The sequence below is a fragment of the Vipera ursinii genome, assembly GCF_947247035.1.
Source record: "Vipera ursinii genome assembly, chromosome: 2".
Taxonomy (NCBI): Eukaryota; Metazoa; Chordata; class Lepidosauria; order Squamata; family Viperidae; genus Vipera; species Vipera ursinii.
In genome coordinates, this window is record NC_139513.1 from 100,748,262 (window position 1) to 100,768,419 (window position 20,158).

General features: G+C 35.4%; 1 protein-coding gene across 1 annotated transcript in view; it reads left to right on the top strand.

The window, feature by feature from the left end:
* SLIT3 (slit guidance ligand 3) overlaps nt 1–20,158 on the top strand; it is a gene marked incomplete at its 3' end in the record, with an annotated part of 545,814 nt that overhangs the window by 309,614 nt on the left and 216,042 nt on the right. The window contains exon 6 of the mRNA XM_083351312.1: nt 5,430–5,501. Within this exon, the coding sequence (XP_083207438.1) occupies nt 5,430–5,501 (72 nt within the window). The remainder of the gene's footprint in view (nt 1–5,429; nt 5,502–20,158) is intronic.

Sequence of the window (20,158 nt, forward strand, 5' to 3'; positions counted from 1 at the left end):
TTGTTAGAAAAGAGTGTTTGCTATGACCATCGTATTCTCTTGACCAAATTCTATCAGCCTGTGCCTTGCTTCATTTTGTACTCCAAGGCCAAACTTGCCTGTTATTCCAGTTATCTTTTGGCTTCCTACTTTAGCATTCCAATCCCCCATGATGATAAGGACATCATTTTTTGGTGTTAGTTCTATAAGGTGCTGTAAGGCTTCATAGAACCGGTCAGTTTCATCCTCTTCAGCACTGGTGGTTGGGGCATAGACTTGGACTTCTGTGATATTGAATGGTTTGCCTTGGATTCGAACTGAGATCATTCTGTCATTTTGAGGATTGTATCCCAGTATTGCTTTTCCTACTCTTTTATTGACTATGAAGGCTACTCCATTTCTTCTGAGGGATTCTTGCCCACTGTAGTATACTTGATGGTACTTTTCATCTCTTGTTTGACCACATCCAGCTTTCCTTGATTCATGGATCTTACATTCCAAGTTCCTATGGAGAAAAAATCTTTACAGCATCGGACTTTCCTTTCACTACCAGATACATCCACAGCTGAGCGTCCTTTCGGCTTTGGCCCAGTCGCTTCATTCTTTCTGGCGCTACTAGTACTAGCCCTCTGCTCTTCCCCAGTAGCATATTGGATGCCTTCTAACCTGAGGAGCTCATCTTCCAGTGTCATGTCGTTTTGCCTTTTGGTACTGTCCATAGGGTTTTCATGGCAAAGATACTGGAGTGGTTTGCCATTTCCTTCTCCAGTGGATCACGTTTTGTCAGAACTCTCTGCTATGACCTGTCCTTCTTGGGTGGCCCTGCTCGGCATAGCTCATAGCTTCATTGAATTATGCATGCCCCTTCGCCACGACAAGGAAGGTGGCTTACAAGCTTAGCAGTAGCCTATGTATATGCCTGCTTATTTGGGCTTTCACACTCCCCCCAAGCGGCACTATTACAAAGTCAGCTTAATTGCCCTCGACAATCTGGGTCCTCATTTTACCTAATATACAATCAGCCCAGGTTCGAATCTCAGATAAAGGGTATGACTGACTGATAAAGAGTTCGAAATGGCCATCTCAGCCTCCCAACAATTCTTTATTAGCAATTTGAATAATTTGCACAAATAATGACCTGTCATAGTTGACTATATCCTGTGGATAAGCCTTGAGACAGGCCAAAGCAGGAATGAAAGAGTTAATTAGCAAGGTGCTTTCAAAAAAGCCTTGACATATATATATATATATATATATATATATATATATATATATATATATATATATATATATATATATATATATATATATATATATATATATATATATGGGATGCAGTGGCTCAGTGGGTTAGGACGCTGAGCTTGTCAATCATAATGTCATTAGTTTGGCGGGTTGAATCCCGAGTGCCGTGTAACAGAGTGAGCGCCTGTTACTTCTCCCAGCTTCTGCCAACCTAGCAGTTCAAAAGCACGTAAAAATGCTAGTAGAAAAATAGGGACCACTAGGGTGGGAAGGTAACAGCGTTCCGTGTGCCTTTGGCGTCTAGTCATGCCAGCCACATGACCACGAGACGTCCTCGGACAAACGCTGGCCCTTTGGCTTTGAAACGGAGATGAGCACCAGCCCCTAGAGTTGGAAACGACTAGCACGCATGTGCAGGGGAACCTTTACCTTTACCTTTATGTTAACATTTGGATTGCTGATATTAATTTTTGACTTATTTTCTTTTTTAACTTCTGTCTCTTATATGGATATGTATTTGTTGTGGAAGGGTACATGGCAGGTACAGTATCCATACAGATCTGAGTATGTTACTGTACATTTATATGTGCACACTGTAGGAACAATCAAAACTAGATTTTCCCTTCTTTATTGAAAGAATAGGCTTAATTGCATGGCATCTGCTATACTTCTTAATCTATTCTACTGATGTTATTTCTCACTGTTTTTTTCCCCCAGGTTTCTTTTGTAACTGTGTAGATTTTCTTCTATAACTGTATTACATATATTTCAGTCTAGAGCAGACATGTCAAACACAAGGCCCGGGGGCTGGATGCGGCCCGCAAAGTGGTTTCATGCGGCCTGTGAAGCCATCCTGGAAACAGTGAGGGAACGGCCCCCACTGCTTTGACCCTGGCCCAGAGACCCTCCTTCTGCTAGAGACCCTCAGATCTGTCCCACTCCTGCCCAGGCCCCCATAGGCACCCTTGATGCGAACAATGTAGAGCTGGCCACGCCCACCCAGTAGGCCACACCCACTATAGCCATGCCCACCCACTAGGCCACGTCCACCCTGGCCATACCCACTTAGCCCCCTGAGGGCAACCACAATGCTGATGCGGCCCTCAATGAAATTGAGTTTGACACCCCTGGTCTAGAGGTATTATTGTTAATTTTCAATGGAGGGAAAGTAATGCCATGGATCTAGTTCTTCAATATTTATCTTCATAGATTCAGGGAGCCAAAGATTCTCATGATATTTTAGGGTCATAAATCCATTTCTTTTCATTTCATGATAGGCACAGTTTGAAAGAACGATTTGTTTGTTTACCTTGGCACCTTGTTTTCCTTCTTGACTATTAAGCTGTGACAGTGTGAATCAGCTGATTATTTTAAAAATTTTATTCCCACAATACACTCCAGTGCAGTCACGTAAAGTAGTAAAATGGCATGTTTAAATTCCTGCTTGAATCACTATGCTTGTAACTTATAGCATTCCCTTATGCTAAAATTATATATTCTACTTCTACTGCACTACATACTGATGTATGTATATAAAGAGTGCCTGTATTATTAAATGTATGAGCACTGAGCACAATTTCTTATCAAGAAAAAAAACCAAAAACAGCACAGAAAACAAAAGCGTGCCACGTGCAAGCAGCAGTAAAGTGCCAAGGTTTTGCTTTTGTATTTCATGAGCTCTCGCGCTCTCCCAGCTATATTGCTAAATTGTATGTATTGTATGAGGAGGATTGTGAAATCAGTCATGAGTTATAAAGTGTTTAGCTTCACAAGGCTGAGAAGAGCTATCAGCAAACTTCTATACATGGTGATTAGGGGCCCCCAAGCAATGGCAAGATTAAAACTGCATTACAAATATATATTTTTTAATTGTTTTATTTTTTTATTTTAATCCCATTTATATCCCGCCCTTCTCCGAAGACTCAGGGCGGCTTACAAGCTTAGCAGTAGCCTTCATTCTATGTATATGCCTGCTTATTAGGGCTTTCACACACACCCCAAGTGGCATTATTACAAAGTCAGCTTAATTGCCCCCAACAATCTGGGTCCTCATTTTACCTACCTCGGAAGGAGGGAAGGCTGAGTCAACCTTGAGCCTGGTGGGATGCGAACCTGCACTAATTGCAGGCAGCTGGTGTTACTTAAGGAGGCATTAGCCCACTGCTCCACCAAGGCAGTGTATAGGTTTCTGGCTACGGAAATAGATTTCTGGCTACGGAAAGTTATTTAATTAACAGTCATCACTGAGCCATATTATTCTCATTTAATTAGCAAAAGTATATTCCCAAAAACTGAGCCACCAAAGGAGGAAAAATGAAATGGAAATAAAGATTTGACCAAGAATTGAAATATGTGTGAGCAGTTCCACCACAGCACTGAAGTTTGGGCATTTTAAAAGCTATCTAAATTTATCTCTATAATTACCTGTTTCCCTGATATTGTTCCTTCAACAGTGGTTTGATTTTATTATTATTCCTAAGGACATATAAAATGTCACTTGTGGGTGTTCTTAGGTATTTTTGCCTGTCTTTAACTTACAATCAATTAAGAGCCCTCTGTTGTACCTGTCTATTCCAAAAAAAGGTATGATCTGATTTGAATGAAGTTTAAGCATATTCTATTATTTTGCAAACTTGGTGCATTCTGATACAACGCTTACAACTGTTTAGTAATTAACTCTAGGGTTTTTTTTACCCTGAATCATCTTTGATCTGGTTTACATTATTAAAACCTTATTTTATACAAAGTAGTTAATTTGGGTAGTAAGATCTAATTAGGTTTATTTCATAGGCATATTCAAACTTTTTGACTCCAATGAGTTCGAAGTATTCCAGTGGCAATGTAGTCGTATACAATATATTAAGGCTTGAGGTCATTCTCCGTGCACTGATTCTTATGGAGCCAAAATGATAGCATCCATGCAGAAACCATCAAAACAATGCACAGAGAAATTGCATGATTTGCAGAATCTTGAGCAAACCCACTCCACAATGCAACATTTTATTGCATGCCTGATTATAAAACAGCATATTTAGCACTTTTAACTTCAGCAGTACCTGAAGTGTGCAACTGGGAATACATTTATGTATTTATTTCCCCAGGGAGAGGTGGGTATCGGGTTTTGACTCCACAAATCAGACAAGAAAATATGCACAAGCAAATTAAAGCAATAAAATAGCCCTAGAAATAAAATGCAGTGTTTTAAAAATATATTCTTTCTCAATAAGATTATTTTTACAGTTAAATATATCTGAAAGCAATTCATGAAAAGTCAGTCTAATAGAGAATTATTCCTCAATGGGCGATGCACATCTGTGAACAGAAATGGGCTGGGCATGGTCTAAATCTAGGACCAACCGCTGTGTTCTTTTGTGTACAAAAAATGAATAAAAATACCTGGTCTGATTTTGAAAGGAACGATTTGAATGCTCTCCTTTCTTTCCTTATTTGGTCTTCCTTATATTTGAACAGGTCTATTCCGTTATGCCCAAAGTAACTGATTAGCTCCAAGTGTGTCTACCCTGACATTTGATTTGATGATTAGATCTCTCCTGCTCATGCTGGTTAGAAATGTGTCAATAGTGAGGCCTTCCAGATGGGGCCAGCAACAATGCAAGCGGAGCATCGAACCACCACAGACATTTGATGCTTATAATAATAAAAAGACTATACAATTAGATTAGCCGAGGCTAATTTGGAATGGGTATATTCCCTGTGCACCCTGGACCTCCTGGGCAGATAAAGGCTTGAGATTTAGTACTCTTAAGGATGGAGAACTACAACTTCCAGTAAAAGGAGAAAAGCAGCATTCTGGGAGGTCATGGGGGCAGCACAGTGACCTCCAATGATTTACAGGCCTTTAGCTTAATGAAATTGTTTCAGTGACATGACGGTAAAAGCTCATAATGGATTGGATGTCCTAATGTAATGAAATTATTCCCTTCTGCCTTAGAGGGGGGGAAAAGCACAATTAATATTTACCGAGACCTGACAGGCTTCAGTGTGCTGTAGTATGCAGCTCTTTTAGAGAGTCAGTGAGAAGAGACAGAGCAGCGTGGCAGGCTACCAGCAAGCTTTCGCCCGATGACAAGCAAAGACTGCAGAGGGGTGGAGGGACACCTTGGTGACAGGGAAGCTGAGGACATGGTGCTCCAAGGCAGCGTGGCTATCAGGCAAGCCTTCACCCTTTCCCTTCCTTCCTGCAGGCAACTGGACAACAATCAGATCAGCTGCATTGAAGATGGAGCTTTCCGAGCCCTCCGTGACTTGGAGATTCTGTGAGTTGACTTTCTCCTTGTCTGTGGGTGTGCGGACGTGTGTGTGTGCGTGCATGCACACGCAGAGCCATGCATGTTTGTGTGTGCATGCATTGCAACGCTTTTATTTTTGTGTCTTTTCTCTGGGTCACCCACATCATTCCTCCCCCCCACCCCGCCTCCGCCTTTTGGCTAAAGTGCACAGCCAGCAAACATAAATTTGTCACCCACTGGTTTAAGGTTATTGTTAATTAAGCCATAAAAGAAGATTTGGGTTCTTATGGTCCTAAAGAGCAGAGATGAAAAAGCTATGCTGCTTTATATGCTGAACAGATGGAATGTAATGATTCTGTAGGACCTGGTGTTTTCTACACTAAAAACTAAAACCTTAGCAAAGGATGCCTAACAGGTTTGACTGGCACAATTTTGGAAACAGTTTACAGTTGGCTTAGGAGACAGCATAATTGCCCAACATAGAGAAAGGCATGGAGGTGCAGCACAATGGCTAGGAGAACATCCTATTGTGAAGACTGTGAGCATATTAGCAACTTTATACCTCTGTTTAAACATCTGTAGTTTAAGTTAGAGGCTTGGTATTCTCAAACAATTTATTTGCAGTAGGACAACTTGTCATAAACATAAGTTATAAATTAAGGCTCTTTGTGAAAGGCTTTTTCAGCATTTTAATTCAGAAAACCTTTTTACAAAGGGAATAATGCATTGTAAAAAAACATGATAGTCGTGCTTTATATAGATGGACTATTTGAGCAAATATTGTTTGGGCTTGATGCTAACATGTTCTTAACTATTTTTTAATGAATCAGAAGTGTTTGATGGTGAAAGATACTGGGTGTAATTGGCATAAATTAGAGGTTTTAAGATGCCTAGGAGAAATTCTTCCTTTTTTGCTATGTTGAACTAGGATCTCAAACAGTTATATTCTGTAGATATGCAATTTTTTTTTGCATGCCAACAAATGTTCTCAAAACTTTTTTGCCTTTTAAAACATATGCTGTTTCAAGTAGAGCAAGGAGTCAATGAAATTAGGTCTTACCAAGTTAAGAGACCTGATGGACGTTGTAGTTACCTAAAGCTGTTGATGATAGATGTTTGTAATATTAGCTTGCAAACTGGCTTTTTATTGGTCACACACAAACAGGTACCCTATTAACATCTGGAAGTGTTCCTGATGAATTTATTCCATTTCCCCTTATCTGAAAGTCATGCCCATTTCCTTTCTTCTGAAATTGAATGTGATAGAAGAAAGGAATACGTAGGAATAAGTTTTGGAAGCAAGGGATGGCGTATAACATGTTGCTATTTACTGTAAGCAAAGTCAAGACTTTCTCAAGTTGAGCTCAATTGCTGGTGGCAACATGCAGTTCCATAGCAGTAATATGGAGTGCTTTGCCATTACTTCATTCTAGCATGCTTTCCTTTCCTGTATGGGTAATGCTGTGGTATTCCTTGGCGGTCCCCCTTTGAATGGAAAACTAGGCCCAACCTTACTAAACTTCTGAGTCTAGACAAGGTCAGATAAGTGCTGCCACCTGCTGACAACCTTAGTTTGAATTAGGGATGTGTTGTCTTATTATTTATTTGGTGGCGGGCACAGCATCAATCCATTGTGCTTATCCTTTGGCATTTAATATTAGTAGAGTAGCCGGTTTCTATGAAACATTAGTATTTGTATATAGTTAACAAATTAACCTCTTGTTGAAAGATCCATCCAGCTCTCATGCTTTTTTATTTATTTATTTTGGCTATTTAATTGAGAATATTTTTATTTTGCACTGCAAGATATTTAGTATAAAAATGTATTTCATTACTGACAATATTTTTAATTATCTTGATATCTTTCCTTTAAATCACTTCAGTGTTTGAAAGCTTGCTAAACATCTACTATTTGATTTTGATTTCTGAAGCACAGACAATCCTTTGGAAATACGTATATGTATAAGTACGCTGTGTGAATGTGTGTGCGTATGTAAAATGTTTATCTAGCCACTCATCTTACATCGAACTTTGAAAGTTCCCAATCAACAATTAAAATAATCTCAATAAGAAACAGCATAAATAAAATGAATATCATTAAATAAACATTGGTTTTAATAAAATAAGTTTTGTATGTTGCATTGATTTAAATCACAGCATTTGATAAAGAGAAGTTTTAAAACGCTCACAAAATGTCACTCTTTAGTCTTAAAAAGACAAAAAGAGAAAACAAATGAAAACTTGAAGATGGTCACAAAAGAACTTTCACCGCATATATGTATAAACATTTTGCAGCCTAATTTCTGCTTTTATAATGAAAGTCTCAATTATATGCCTTTAAATGGTCTGGAAAAACATATGAAATTTTATTTACTAAACATTTTCTTCATTCACGTGATAATGTCCATTGATAACAGTGACCAGAAAATTATGGAAGCCGATTGTTAAGCTCTATGAATAATTCACATAACAACTTTGTGTAAGATAGTTCACGTTCCTATAATTTGAGTTATAAGTCTTTCCTTTTATCAAATATACATTCATAATACCAATAGAGACTTTTCTTCCAATATTTAGGATTTATGGCAAAAAAGTAATTTCATAGTCTGCATCATTCATTTATATTTGACAAACATCCATTTTATTATTAATATAGAATCTGTATATGGATTTCCCATTTTTTCAGGGAGCATGTTTGTTATTTGCCATTATCAAGCACTGGACTAAAATTGAGTAGCTCTCTGAACAATGTTTCCAACTTTATATTATTCATTAACCTTCTTCTCATAAATTATTTGGATACAGATTTGTTGTCTTTGCTTCATATATTATATAATTCTGGTTGATATTTTTACTGTTGTGTCTTCCTTGTGGAAACAGAAAGTTCAATTGATATAGGAAATAATGCTCAATAACATTCCAAGAAATGAAACTGGAGTAAAACCAAGCTGTAACCAATGTTATTAGAATTATTTTGTGCAAACTATTTTTGAGGGCGGGTGAAGAAGTAGAACATAGAGATGTCAGTAATCAGTAGTCCCCAAGCTAGGGAAAGAAATTCAAATCTTGCATATTTTATATTTATCTTTTTAATTAAAAATGTTAAGTTAAAATAATTTTCATTTATTCAACACTACCAGTGCATGTATAGAAAGATAATATTCATTTCAGTAGCAACCCCTTCTGCTTTATTATACTGCTATGGTGAAAATCTGATACTGTTTAGAACATAGTACTTTATCCAGAATACGTAAGGCAGGTGGCTACTGAAAAGTGGGCAGGGGTGAAGCATTTCTCCTATAATCAAGTCAGAATCTTACTATTTTTATGTGTTTATGTCTTTGTACACTAAGGTGCACACCTTTCAAGGTATTCCTTTTAATTATTAAATATCTTTGAATTCAACTGGGCGTCCAGTTGAATTATTTTCTTTGGAAATTAAATTTAAATATGAGCAATTATCATATGTTAAAAGCCCTATTTAGGGGGAAATGTACATCTTTTCTGTGAATTAAGTTATATTTTAACTTGCAGCTTATAAAAGCAACATATTTTGTACATTTTGTTACCAAACAGAAAATCCATAGGGACATATGCATTATACTATTCCCATGAATAGCTTATTTATACATTAGGTCCTGCACATGAAATTTAGTTGGTAGTCATGAAGTATCCCCTACTCTAAAATTAAAATTAAAAAAGGGGAAATGACTTGGCGTTACAGATGGTAATATATTTCCTCCGCTTGTTCCTCTTTAAGAAGTACCACTTCACATTTTGTGATCTTTGACATTCCTTTATAGAAATAGTACTAGCACAGAAACCTTTCACATTACCTTTACACCTGTAAGTTGAATTGTGAGGTATAATATACATTACTTCTATTTGTTAATTAAAATTGTTTTCTTCATTACCAAGAACAGGGGCTTTAAATTATTTTATTCAACAACCTGTTGTTTTGTGAATTATGTATTTATTTGTATCTAATTAGATGTGGTGTTTAAAATTATGACATAATTCTAAATAAATGAGGCGTCATTGCTTAATGAATATCAGTGGCAAAAGGATGTGATTTGTTATTCTATTTTGCCAACAAGTATCATCAGTTTAGGCAATTAGAATTAAATGTGGATTGTGTGAGTTGCATTCATAACTGTCACTATAAAAGGAGCATATTTAATGAAGAGCTTCTTCTCTGTTTATATAAGGCTTTAGAGTCTGTCTTGAACTGATACAGTATTGGATAAAGTGGGTTGTTTTTTTAAAAAAAATCTCTGTTTAGATATAATTCATACTTAGCACAAATATAATAAGGAATATGTTTGAAACACGAATGCATAATTTGCATTATTTTATGTAGAATTAATTCATTTTATTAAGTTTGGTATATTGAATTTTCACATTGTTGAGATGGAAATGAATTACAGTGGCAGTAGTGATTTGTTTCATTTAAAATCAGGACAAATGAAGAAAAATCAGATTTCCTAACTCCCAGTCTATTTTTTTTCCCCCACTTGGAAGCAGATCAAAAGTCACACCTGCTTTTGGCAGATTGTTTTGAAGACATGTTCCAAGTGATTTGTGAGAAGATGGCTAGTTCCTTTAAAAAAAAACCTCACTAACTATCTGGAGATGTTCCAGGAGAAAACTGCATCAATATACCCACTAATTTTCCTTATCAGTCCCTGTCCTATTGTAGATCATTGTAGTAAAGGACTAATGTGCTGGAAAAACATCCAGCTAGCAGCTTCAATTTCCTTTTTTGGAATCAGATTAGACATATTAGAAACCACAGTAAAGTCAGAAGATCAGTTTAGAAGAAAGAGCTCCTCTAAATATGCATAGAAACCTAATGTAAAAGGGCCCATACACTTATAAATATCCAAGAATTCTGTTTTATTTAGGAAGATCCTGTTTTGTCTAACAGAATTTCCTTAGAGAAATTATTTCCTGACTATTGTGCATGCTGGAAATATAGCAGCAAAAGAAAAAAAAACAACAGCTGCCAGATACTATCAAGGTGATAGATTTTGTATTGTTTCTCTAGCAGTGAAAAAAATATATGTGATGGACTGGCTTAATTTAGACTTAATTAGTGCATCTGAAAAATCCCCAAAGGTCCTAATGGTAGTTGCTCTTCACCCCCTACAAAAGAATATCCCTAACTTTCTTGATGTTATGAATGATTTAGTATGCACTGTTTTTCAAAATTATTTATTATAATTTTAAAATTATGCTGATGAGCCTTGTGATAAAACTCTAGCACCAATGTACACGTCATGTACATGTTCAGCAAGCAATGAGAATTTAGATTCCTTAGTATAGATGGCCAGACAGAAAGACAGACAGATAAATAGATGAAATGTCCTATTCATAGAACCATAAAATTAGGATGGGCTATTTACACATTGCAATCCAACCCTTGCTTAGGCTTCTGAGGCACATGTAGTGAAGAAATGAATCCATTTTCAGGGTAATTGTTTCACACCCAAACTTAGTTTATTATTAAGATATTTTCTCTAGCACTTAATCGAAATCAGCCGTCCTGTAATTCATATTTATTATTCAATATTCTATATTTGTAGATGACAGGGACTAGGTCTTTACTCCTTTTATATGGTCTTCTTTCAGGTATCTGAAACATTTTGTCACATTTTATCAAAGCATCTCTTCTGGAGGTCAGAAGAGACATCTTTCTCATTTCATTTCCTTTTTTTGATTTCTAATCTAAGATTTAAAAAAAAGAAATTGAAGAAGTTGGGTAAATATGTCAAATTCCGTTTTTCATGGAACAAATAATAGTTTGGATTGACTTTAAAGTGCCTCAAATAGTTAGGAATTATCTCTAGTTTTTTACAGTATCTGTCTGTAGAATGTTTTCCTCTACTTCCTTCGATTGTCACTGTAAAATTGTAAATTGTGGCAATCAAATGCCCTCAAGTGCAAAGTATAACAGTTTTATTGATGGTGATCATAGTGTCCATGTATAGTGATTTTTGATATAACCATTCCAATGAACATTAGTCATTCATTTAAAAAACTAAATATAGATTATATTTAAGCATTAACGTGAGCAAAGGCCACTACATTTTGATGCATGAATAAAATCTAAATATTTCAAGTGCTAAAATACAATCATTAATTAAGTAATTAAATTTTTGACCCTTAGTCAGTCAGTCAGTCTGCTTCTCCCGAGCTAATGGTTGGACCCTTAATCAGCAACCATATGTGCTTCTGTTTTCAAAATGCCATGTGGTCTTTTAAAAATTCATTTTTCAATGTCTAAAGAAATATAGTGGATATAGTGAAATTTTTAGGCTACTGGGAACTAAAAACATTGTCAGTTAAAGTGCCCTCAGTATAATGGCAATTCTTTCATTCTTATATTCTGTAAAAATTGCAGCATAGTGTAGTTTACATGAAATATTATGGGTTGATTTTTAGGCTTCTAGGTAACAGTACACTGCAGTACCAGATCTCTATGATTGGATGTCTAAATTCCTTGATGAACTTATTCCATCAAAAATTTCCATGAAATTTTCCTTCTTTATTAGTAATGAAATGACCCAAAATCCAATGAAAATGAGAAAGGCCACTACTACTACTACTACTACTACTACTACTAATAATAATAATAATAATAATAATAATAATAATAATAATAATAATAATAATAATAATAATAAAAATGTAAAAGGCGTGGACATGTTTCAAGGAATGGCCACTGATTTCTCTGGTCACGTTCATATTCATTACTTAATTTATGTCATAGAATTTTATCTTCTGTACATTGCCTATGCTTATTTTATAATTTGCTAAGCAGTTTTATTTATAATAAGGATTTAAAACTATTACTTTACTCAAGGTTAAAAGTCTGGATAATTTGTTTGCCTTCAAAAAGTGAGATATAAATAAATAAGTAAAATATATAGCTTCAATGTGTAAGAAAGTAGAAACAAGACTACAGTGGAAGACCTTTCACAGAGAAGATTATCCCGCCATGTCTTAGAGTTCCCAATAGGAAGTATTTCTGCCTTCTAGTCTCTTAGGACGTGCGTGGCATTATTTACCAGGTCTGCTTTTCATCATTTTTGGTAAAGTACTTGCATTAATCAGTTCCATATTTGCATTTGGCCATGCGGTAGTGCATGAACTGCCGCAATGCAGTCCCTATGACACCATCTTTGAAGACCACTCAGCTTCTGCCAAACCAAAATGAGTTTGCCAGCCTGCTGGGCGGGGTTAGAGGAAGGGAGCTTATTTTATCTCTTCACCAACTGCGGAAATTGCCTATTTGTGTCTTGGTGTAATTCAGGTGGGTTTGTGTTATCTTAAGATCCATCTCCTGCCACTTCTCCTGCATTGGCATTGCAAGCACTCAGGTGAGGCACTTATCACTTTTAGATTTGAGTTTATGGGACAGTCTTCCTTTAGTTATATCCATTAAGAAAGTGTATTCTAAAGCTAAACCAGCTTTCTTTATCAAATCCATAACAAGTCATATTTAGCTTATTTTCATATTTTTGGAATATTACTAGAGAGGGAGCAGTATTGTTAGATTAACTCTAATTTATTTATGCTTTTCTCTACATCTTTTTTGGGGAACGTAACACTAATGGAACACAGTAAGTACTCAACATTTATATTTCCACTTTTTTTTAGTTTTTTGATATATCATTTAGTGGTTAAGAATGTAAACTAACTATTGCCAGATAAAGATCTGGAAATGATTTCTTCTACTGAGGTTGACAACTTAAGGAAAAGTTAATTTAAAAACTATATCTTTGGAAAAGAACTAAACTACATTTTGACTTTAACATTGTAGGTTTGATAATCCATTATGAAAATATTGTTCTTTAGAGAGTCAAAGCCAAAGTATCCTGCTGTGGATAAGGTTGACTATGGGGAATCCATGTTCAGATGCCATGTTGAGTTCAAGTAATTTGATTGGTTCAGTTTTTGCAAGAAGCTTTATGAAGTTTTGTTCTGGAGGTATAGAACAATCTTTTAGATATATTGGATATATGGACATTAAAATAATTTTGCTTCTTAAATGAATCACTTTTTGAGACTATATAAATAACAGTGATCTGCAGAATGATCTCAAAGGTTGAGAATATAGATTTGAATTAACTGCTTTAATATTTGAAATATTGTACCCACCATTAGTTAGCAATTTGTGAAGTTTGCACGTATTCCCAACACTCATGGCAATTTTATTTCTAAATATATTTTAATGCAAACATTGTTATCTTAATATCACTGGCTTTTTAATAGAGACTCACTAGCTACATCTACTTTTTTATCTCCTTACTCTGAATCGAAAGCATCTTCAAATGCTGGGGTGTAAGTTATACACACTCTTCCTTCCATGTTAATAAATGGCAAAGATTTGGAGAAGTAACTTTCATTTCTAAAATATTGGATTATGGGGACAACAAGATCATTTCCTTTCTTCCTTTGCAAAAGTAAATGAGAGTTATTCTCCTGACATCTCGCAGCACTTCTCTAGGGTGGGCTTCTTCTCATAGTTGTAACAAGGAAAAGGTATTTTCCCTGTCTTCATATTGTGTTAGATAGCTACTACATATGTTTTAGATCTTCATTCTCTGCCATTCAAGACCCCTAGTGGTCATGTTCAGGTTATAGAGATAACATTAGGAGTATGTTATATGCCGCAATGCGACACTAGATTAAGATAGGATCTGGAAACCTGCTAGCTTTGGAAGAGAATAAATATCTTCACTGATATGGTCAGAAAGAGCTCTGAATAGGCCTTCAGACCATTTGTGTTTTCTTTTACCAAAAATGAACAGGAACAAATTTGTTTCTGCAACTTTCTATTAGCAGGGGTACAAAATTAAACTACTGATGTGGTAGCGGTAAAGCTAGTACGCTTAAAATATCTTTTTATGAGTGTTTTGATTTTTCTACAAATATAAAAAGAGCCTTTTAACAGCCTGCATAGAAACTAATATATTTAATATATTTTGCATAGCTTAATTATTTAGGTTTCCTGTCCAATAACTTTTTATTTTATTTTTATTAAATTTTTGCTCTGTTGAATCCGCAGAAACTCTAGGCAGTATCTGTGCATTGCCCTCAATTCTTATTATTTTAAGAAAAGACAAAGGTAAGTGTACTTTCGGCAGGAGATCGCTTGTTTCTTCTTCTATGAATTACTTCATCTGAATTTAAAATAGTTTAAATTCTTTAGTCCCAGTTAGGCTTTCCTGATAATTAAATTCCAATCCCTGCCTGTCAAACTGCATTTGAAACAATATCTAACGGATCTAAGTTTGTTCTTCCTATATTGGTGTGAGCTTAAAATGCAAAAAAAGTTGCATTGATGAACTAAAGAATATGTTTTTAATTTAAATTGATTTGATCCCATTAAAAATTAATTGGATATAAACAAATATTCTTCAGGTAATGATAATCTATACATTCTAGGTTTTAATTCTGTGCTACTTAGATGGAACCCTAGGCCCTATAACCTTACTTGTACAGGATTTCATAATTAGTAAAATTGTATGTATCGTTCCTCTGAAGAGATGCAGTTAAATATTGGTAGACAGCATTTCACATAGTTTTATGATCGAAAAGATTATAACTTCAAAGACATCTGTTTTTAAGATGTTTTTATGACTCTCAATCTACTTGCATTTATTTAAAGAAAAGTTAATAAAATGTCTACATGCCTCACTCTACCCTTTATTGCATTTTTACACACACAAAAATTAAGACACTGAGATTGCATAGGAAATTAGGTTGGATGGAATTTCCATTGCACTTGAAGGATCAAAGAACTTACATAAGCGACAAGCAGTTGCTATTTTGGTTCAAGGTAAGAAAATGTCAGCTTTGAAAACCTTCAACTAAAAGAAGCAGGTACCTTTGTGTTTATTTTTGTACTTGATTCTCAAAAATCTGGTAGAGGAAGAAAATTGTGTGTTCAATTTTGTTACGAAGATATTAAACTAAGATCCAAAATATGTGCTCAGTCAAATATAGGTTTATACTTGCATTGTTTAAAAAAGAAAATAACATTTGAGCTATTGTGTTGTCCATCTTTCAGTGCCAAGATTATGATAAAACTCTATTTCTCCCAAGTTATTACATATATCAGAGGAATGTCTGATATATGTAATATATCAGACTCTATGTCAACAAAGTGCAATGAATGTTCTTATATATAAAAAGAAAACATGTCAGACATCGATACTGAAATATTTGAGGGAAAAATATTGCTGTGCTTAAACCGTGTTTATTTGACAAATTATATGTGAGAAATGCATGTTGTCTATCATTAAATCTACACATTTAAGACCTAAGTGAACAAACCTAGACTCTGTTGTTATAATGCGTATTATTTGGGTATACAAAATCATTTACTCATTTGGGTCTTAATGAAAACTATCAAAAATGTTGAAATTATTATTATTTTTTCTATAAAATAAGCTTACCATACTAACAAATCTTTTTTTTTTCCACAACCCTTCCTTTCTCTTTTTCTTCCTCTTTGTCATATAATTCTAAAAGGATGATGATTTTTTTTTTTATCATTATTATTATCGCAACATTTTTTACAAACAAAAATGTTGCAACTTGGGAGAAAGATAGACATTGTTAAACTGCAATAAAAGTAAGATAATGCTTTTATTTTGTGTTTAAGTTACACTTAGTTTCATTTTAATATTAATATTATTTAAGACCAGCACTAAGAATCTGTCAACTTGATATAACAAGTTGAGATAAAAGATCCTGCTATTACTATTTTACTACTAAATTAAATTTACTACTTTACTACTAAATTAAAAAGTTACCGTAAATTAATTAAAATTCAGCTATAAGGTAGTAACTAAGCAGTTTGGGATATGATTTTGTGTCTGTTCCTTTGGGAATTATGAAATAATAACTAGCAAAAATAAGATTATTCTTTTTTTCATTTTGTTCTGTAGTCTGTTAGTTCCTAATTTTATGTCATGTTTCCGATATTCCCATCTGATATTCCCAGCTTTGTCTCTGCTCATGTTCCAGTCTATTCTTACATCTTGCTCTCCTGACTTCTTTCTCTTTTCTTTCTTTCTTTCTTTCTTTCTTTCTTTCTTTCTTTCTTTCTTTCTTTCTTTCTTTCTTTTTTTTTTGCAATGTTACTATCTTGGTTGGTGTGTTCTAAAATTTGCTACCTTTTCTAATATCAAATTCCACTACCTAAAATGCTAACTTTGTTTTGCTAATAGGTGAGATAGCCTAATCATGGAATAAAACACTTTGTTTTTTTTAAAAGCTTATACATAGTTTTGTTCATTATGTGCACATAACATAAATAGATAAATTGACAAAATAATATTAATAAAAAGTTTTTAAAATCACAATTTGTACGGAGAGAAAAACATTCCCCCGCCTCCCCCCCCCAAAAAAAAACATCTGAATCATTATGGGAGCAGATTGCTTTCTATTCACTGAAACAGTTTAAGAAGATATTGCAGAGAAATAAATGAAAAAGAAAAAATATATGCGACTACAGACATCAGTGTTGTAAAGGCTGATTATCTTTGAACATTACCCTTGTCAAATAAACTGTTTCTGAAACATCTGAAAAGAACTTTGTCCTTCATTTCTTTCCTTCCCTATCTGCTGCTGTTCCTCTCGCCTTGCCCTTATCCAATTTTTTTACTCATTTTGTTTCCTTCCTCATGAGTGTAGTTATCCCAATCACCATCACATATTTTTCTTCAGGTTTTTTTCCCCTCCTGCTTTTCTTGGAAGGAGATAGGGGAATAGGAGCATGTATTCCATGGTTTGGGGGTTTGGGTGAAAAAAAGGCAATACTAATTAGTATTGCAAATAGTTAAGGTGCTGAAATAGGAGTGAGGGAATTATATTTTTATTTATTAAATTTATATGAGAACCTAGTTTTAGACACAGAAGCCCCTTGGTCATTCTCTTTTAGCTCTAGAGTGGGACATTGAAAAACAGCTCTATATCAACTCATGCTGGATCAACAGGATAGATTATGATTATTCACTGAGGTGTCCTTTGTTCATTAATTCAGGCTCATAATAAAACTTTCTCATAGTTTTTCTCTTTCTATCAGTCTTGTCCTTGGAATGTATTTCTGGAATTCCCAAAGATGGTTTTTCCAAAAGGTATCTAGATTTTTTTTTGGGGGGAGGGGGTTCCCCCTATGAAAATGTCTGAAGAAGCCTCTTGGATGGGAAGTGAAACATTTGAAAGGAAAATACCTTTTGGAAAAAGCACTTTTGTGACAACCATGACCTGAATGATTGAGCATCTCTGTAGACTATTTCTGGAAAGCATATATATGCATGTACATGTATGGATACAAATACTCACAATCTACTAGGTGGGCAAAGACATCAGCTGGAATTGTTTTCAGCACAGATTGACATAAAAGCTGGACATTACAGAGGATATTGTTTATAACTGTTGTTTACTTTTTTGGGTGTGAGTTAAATTCAGGGTCAACTTTTCAGGTAAATATGACAATATTGAAATAAAAGTAATATCTGAGTTTGGTGTGACTTCATAGGCATGGCTTTGAACTTTTGTTAATAACTATACAGAAGCAGTCTGTATTTCAAATGTATAAAAAGGTAGATTTATTTCAATATTTTATAGTTATAAAATCATAAACAAGTCTGTTTCATAGCATTGAGAACAATTCGTTTTAAAAATTCATTACTAATAGGAATAAATGATAAAATATATTTCACAGCTTTGAAATTTAGCAAGGATATTGTCAAAATCTCAAAGAATTACATAGATACCAATGTGTGACTCCAAGTTTTATATGTGACATAAGTAGGAAATAAAGTTTTACAACTAGGCAAAGCAGTGAAATCATCAGTTTCCTATCATATTAAGAAATTAAATCAAGTTACATTGATGGTGGTTTTATTTAGCTCATAAGACAGTGATTGGTAGGTAGTTGAACTTGTTTTAAATAACAACAACAACAACAACAATAATAATAATAATAATAGTTGGAAGGGACCTTGGAGGTCATCTAGTCCAACCCCCTGCTCAGGCAGGAAACTCTATACCATTTCAGACAAATGGCTGTCCAGTCTCTTCTTAAAAACTTCCAGTGTTGGAGCATTCACTGCTTCTGGAGGCAGGTTGTTCCACTGGTTAATTGTTCTAATTGTCAGGAAATTTCTCCTTAATTCTAGGTTGCTTCTCTCCTTGATTAGTTTCCATCCATTGCTTCTTGTCCTGCCTCCATGAGCTTTGGAGAAGACTCCCTCTTCTTTGTGGCAGCCCCTGAGATATTGGATCACTGCTATCATGTCCCCCCTCGTCCTTCTCTTCATTAAACTAGACATACCCAATTCCAGCAACTATTCCTTATATGTTTTAGCCTCCAGTCCCCTAATCAGCTTTGTTGCTCTTCTCTGTACTCTTTGTAGAGTCTCAACATCTTTTTTACATTGTGGTGACCAAAACTGGATGCAGTATTCCAGGTGTGGCCTTACCAAGGCATTGCAAAGTGGTATTAATACTTCACATGATATTGATTCTATCCCTCTGTTAATGAAGCCTAGCACTTTATTAGCTTTTTTGGCAGCTGCAGCACACTGCTGGCTCGTATTGAAGTGATTGTCCACTAGGACTCTAGATCCCTCTCACAGTTGCTACTATTGAGCAAGGTACCACCTATACTATACCTGTACCTCTTTGGTTAGTTTCCTTCTGTTCCTTCTTGTCCTGCTTTCAGGTGCTTTGGAGAATAGCTTGACTCCCTCTTCTTTGTGGCAGCCCCTGAGATATTGGAGCACTGCTATCATGTCACCCCTAGTCCTTCTCTTCATTAAACTAGACATACCCGATTCCAGCAACCGTTCCTTATGTGTTTTAGCTTCCAGTTCCTGGTCATCTTTGTTGCTCTTCTCTGTATTCTTTCTAGAGTCTCACCATCTTTTTTACATCGTGGTGACCAAAACTGGATACAGTATTCCAGGTGTGTCCTTACCAAGGCATTGCAAAGTGGTATTAATACTTCACATGATATTGATTCTATCCCTCTGTTAATGAAGCCTAGCACTTTATTAGCTTTTTTGGCAGCTGCAGCACACTGCTGGCTCGTATTGAAGTGATTGTCCACTAGGACTCTAGATCCCTCTCACAGTTGCTACTATTGAGCAAGGTACCACCTATACTATACCTGTGCATTTGATTTTTCCTGCCTAAATGTAGAACCTTACTTTTTTCACAATAGAATTTCATTTTGTTAGATAGTGCCCAGTGTTCAAGTCTGTCCAGATCCTCCTGTATCTTCAGCCTATCTTCTGGAGTATTGGCTATTCGTGCCAGCTTGGTGTTGTCTGCAAATTTGATGAGTTCCCCATCTGTCCCCTCATCCAAATTGTTGATGAAGATGTTGAAGAGCACTGGGCCCAGAACAGAGCCCTGGGGCACCCCGCTACACACTTCCCTCCATGTAGATGCTTCCATTGAGGACCACATGCTGAGTACAGCTGATCAGCCAGCTATGAATCCATCTGGTGGTGATGCTGTCTAACCCACATTTTTCTATCTTATCAAGTAGTAGGTTGTGATGTACTTTATCAAATGCCTTACTGAAGTCCAAGTAAATTATATCCACAGCATTCCTCTGATCCACTAATTTTTTCACTTGGTCAAAGAATGCAATAAGA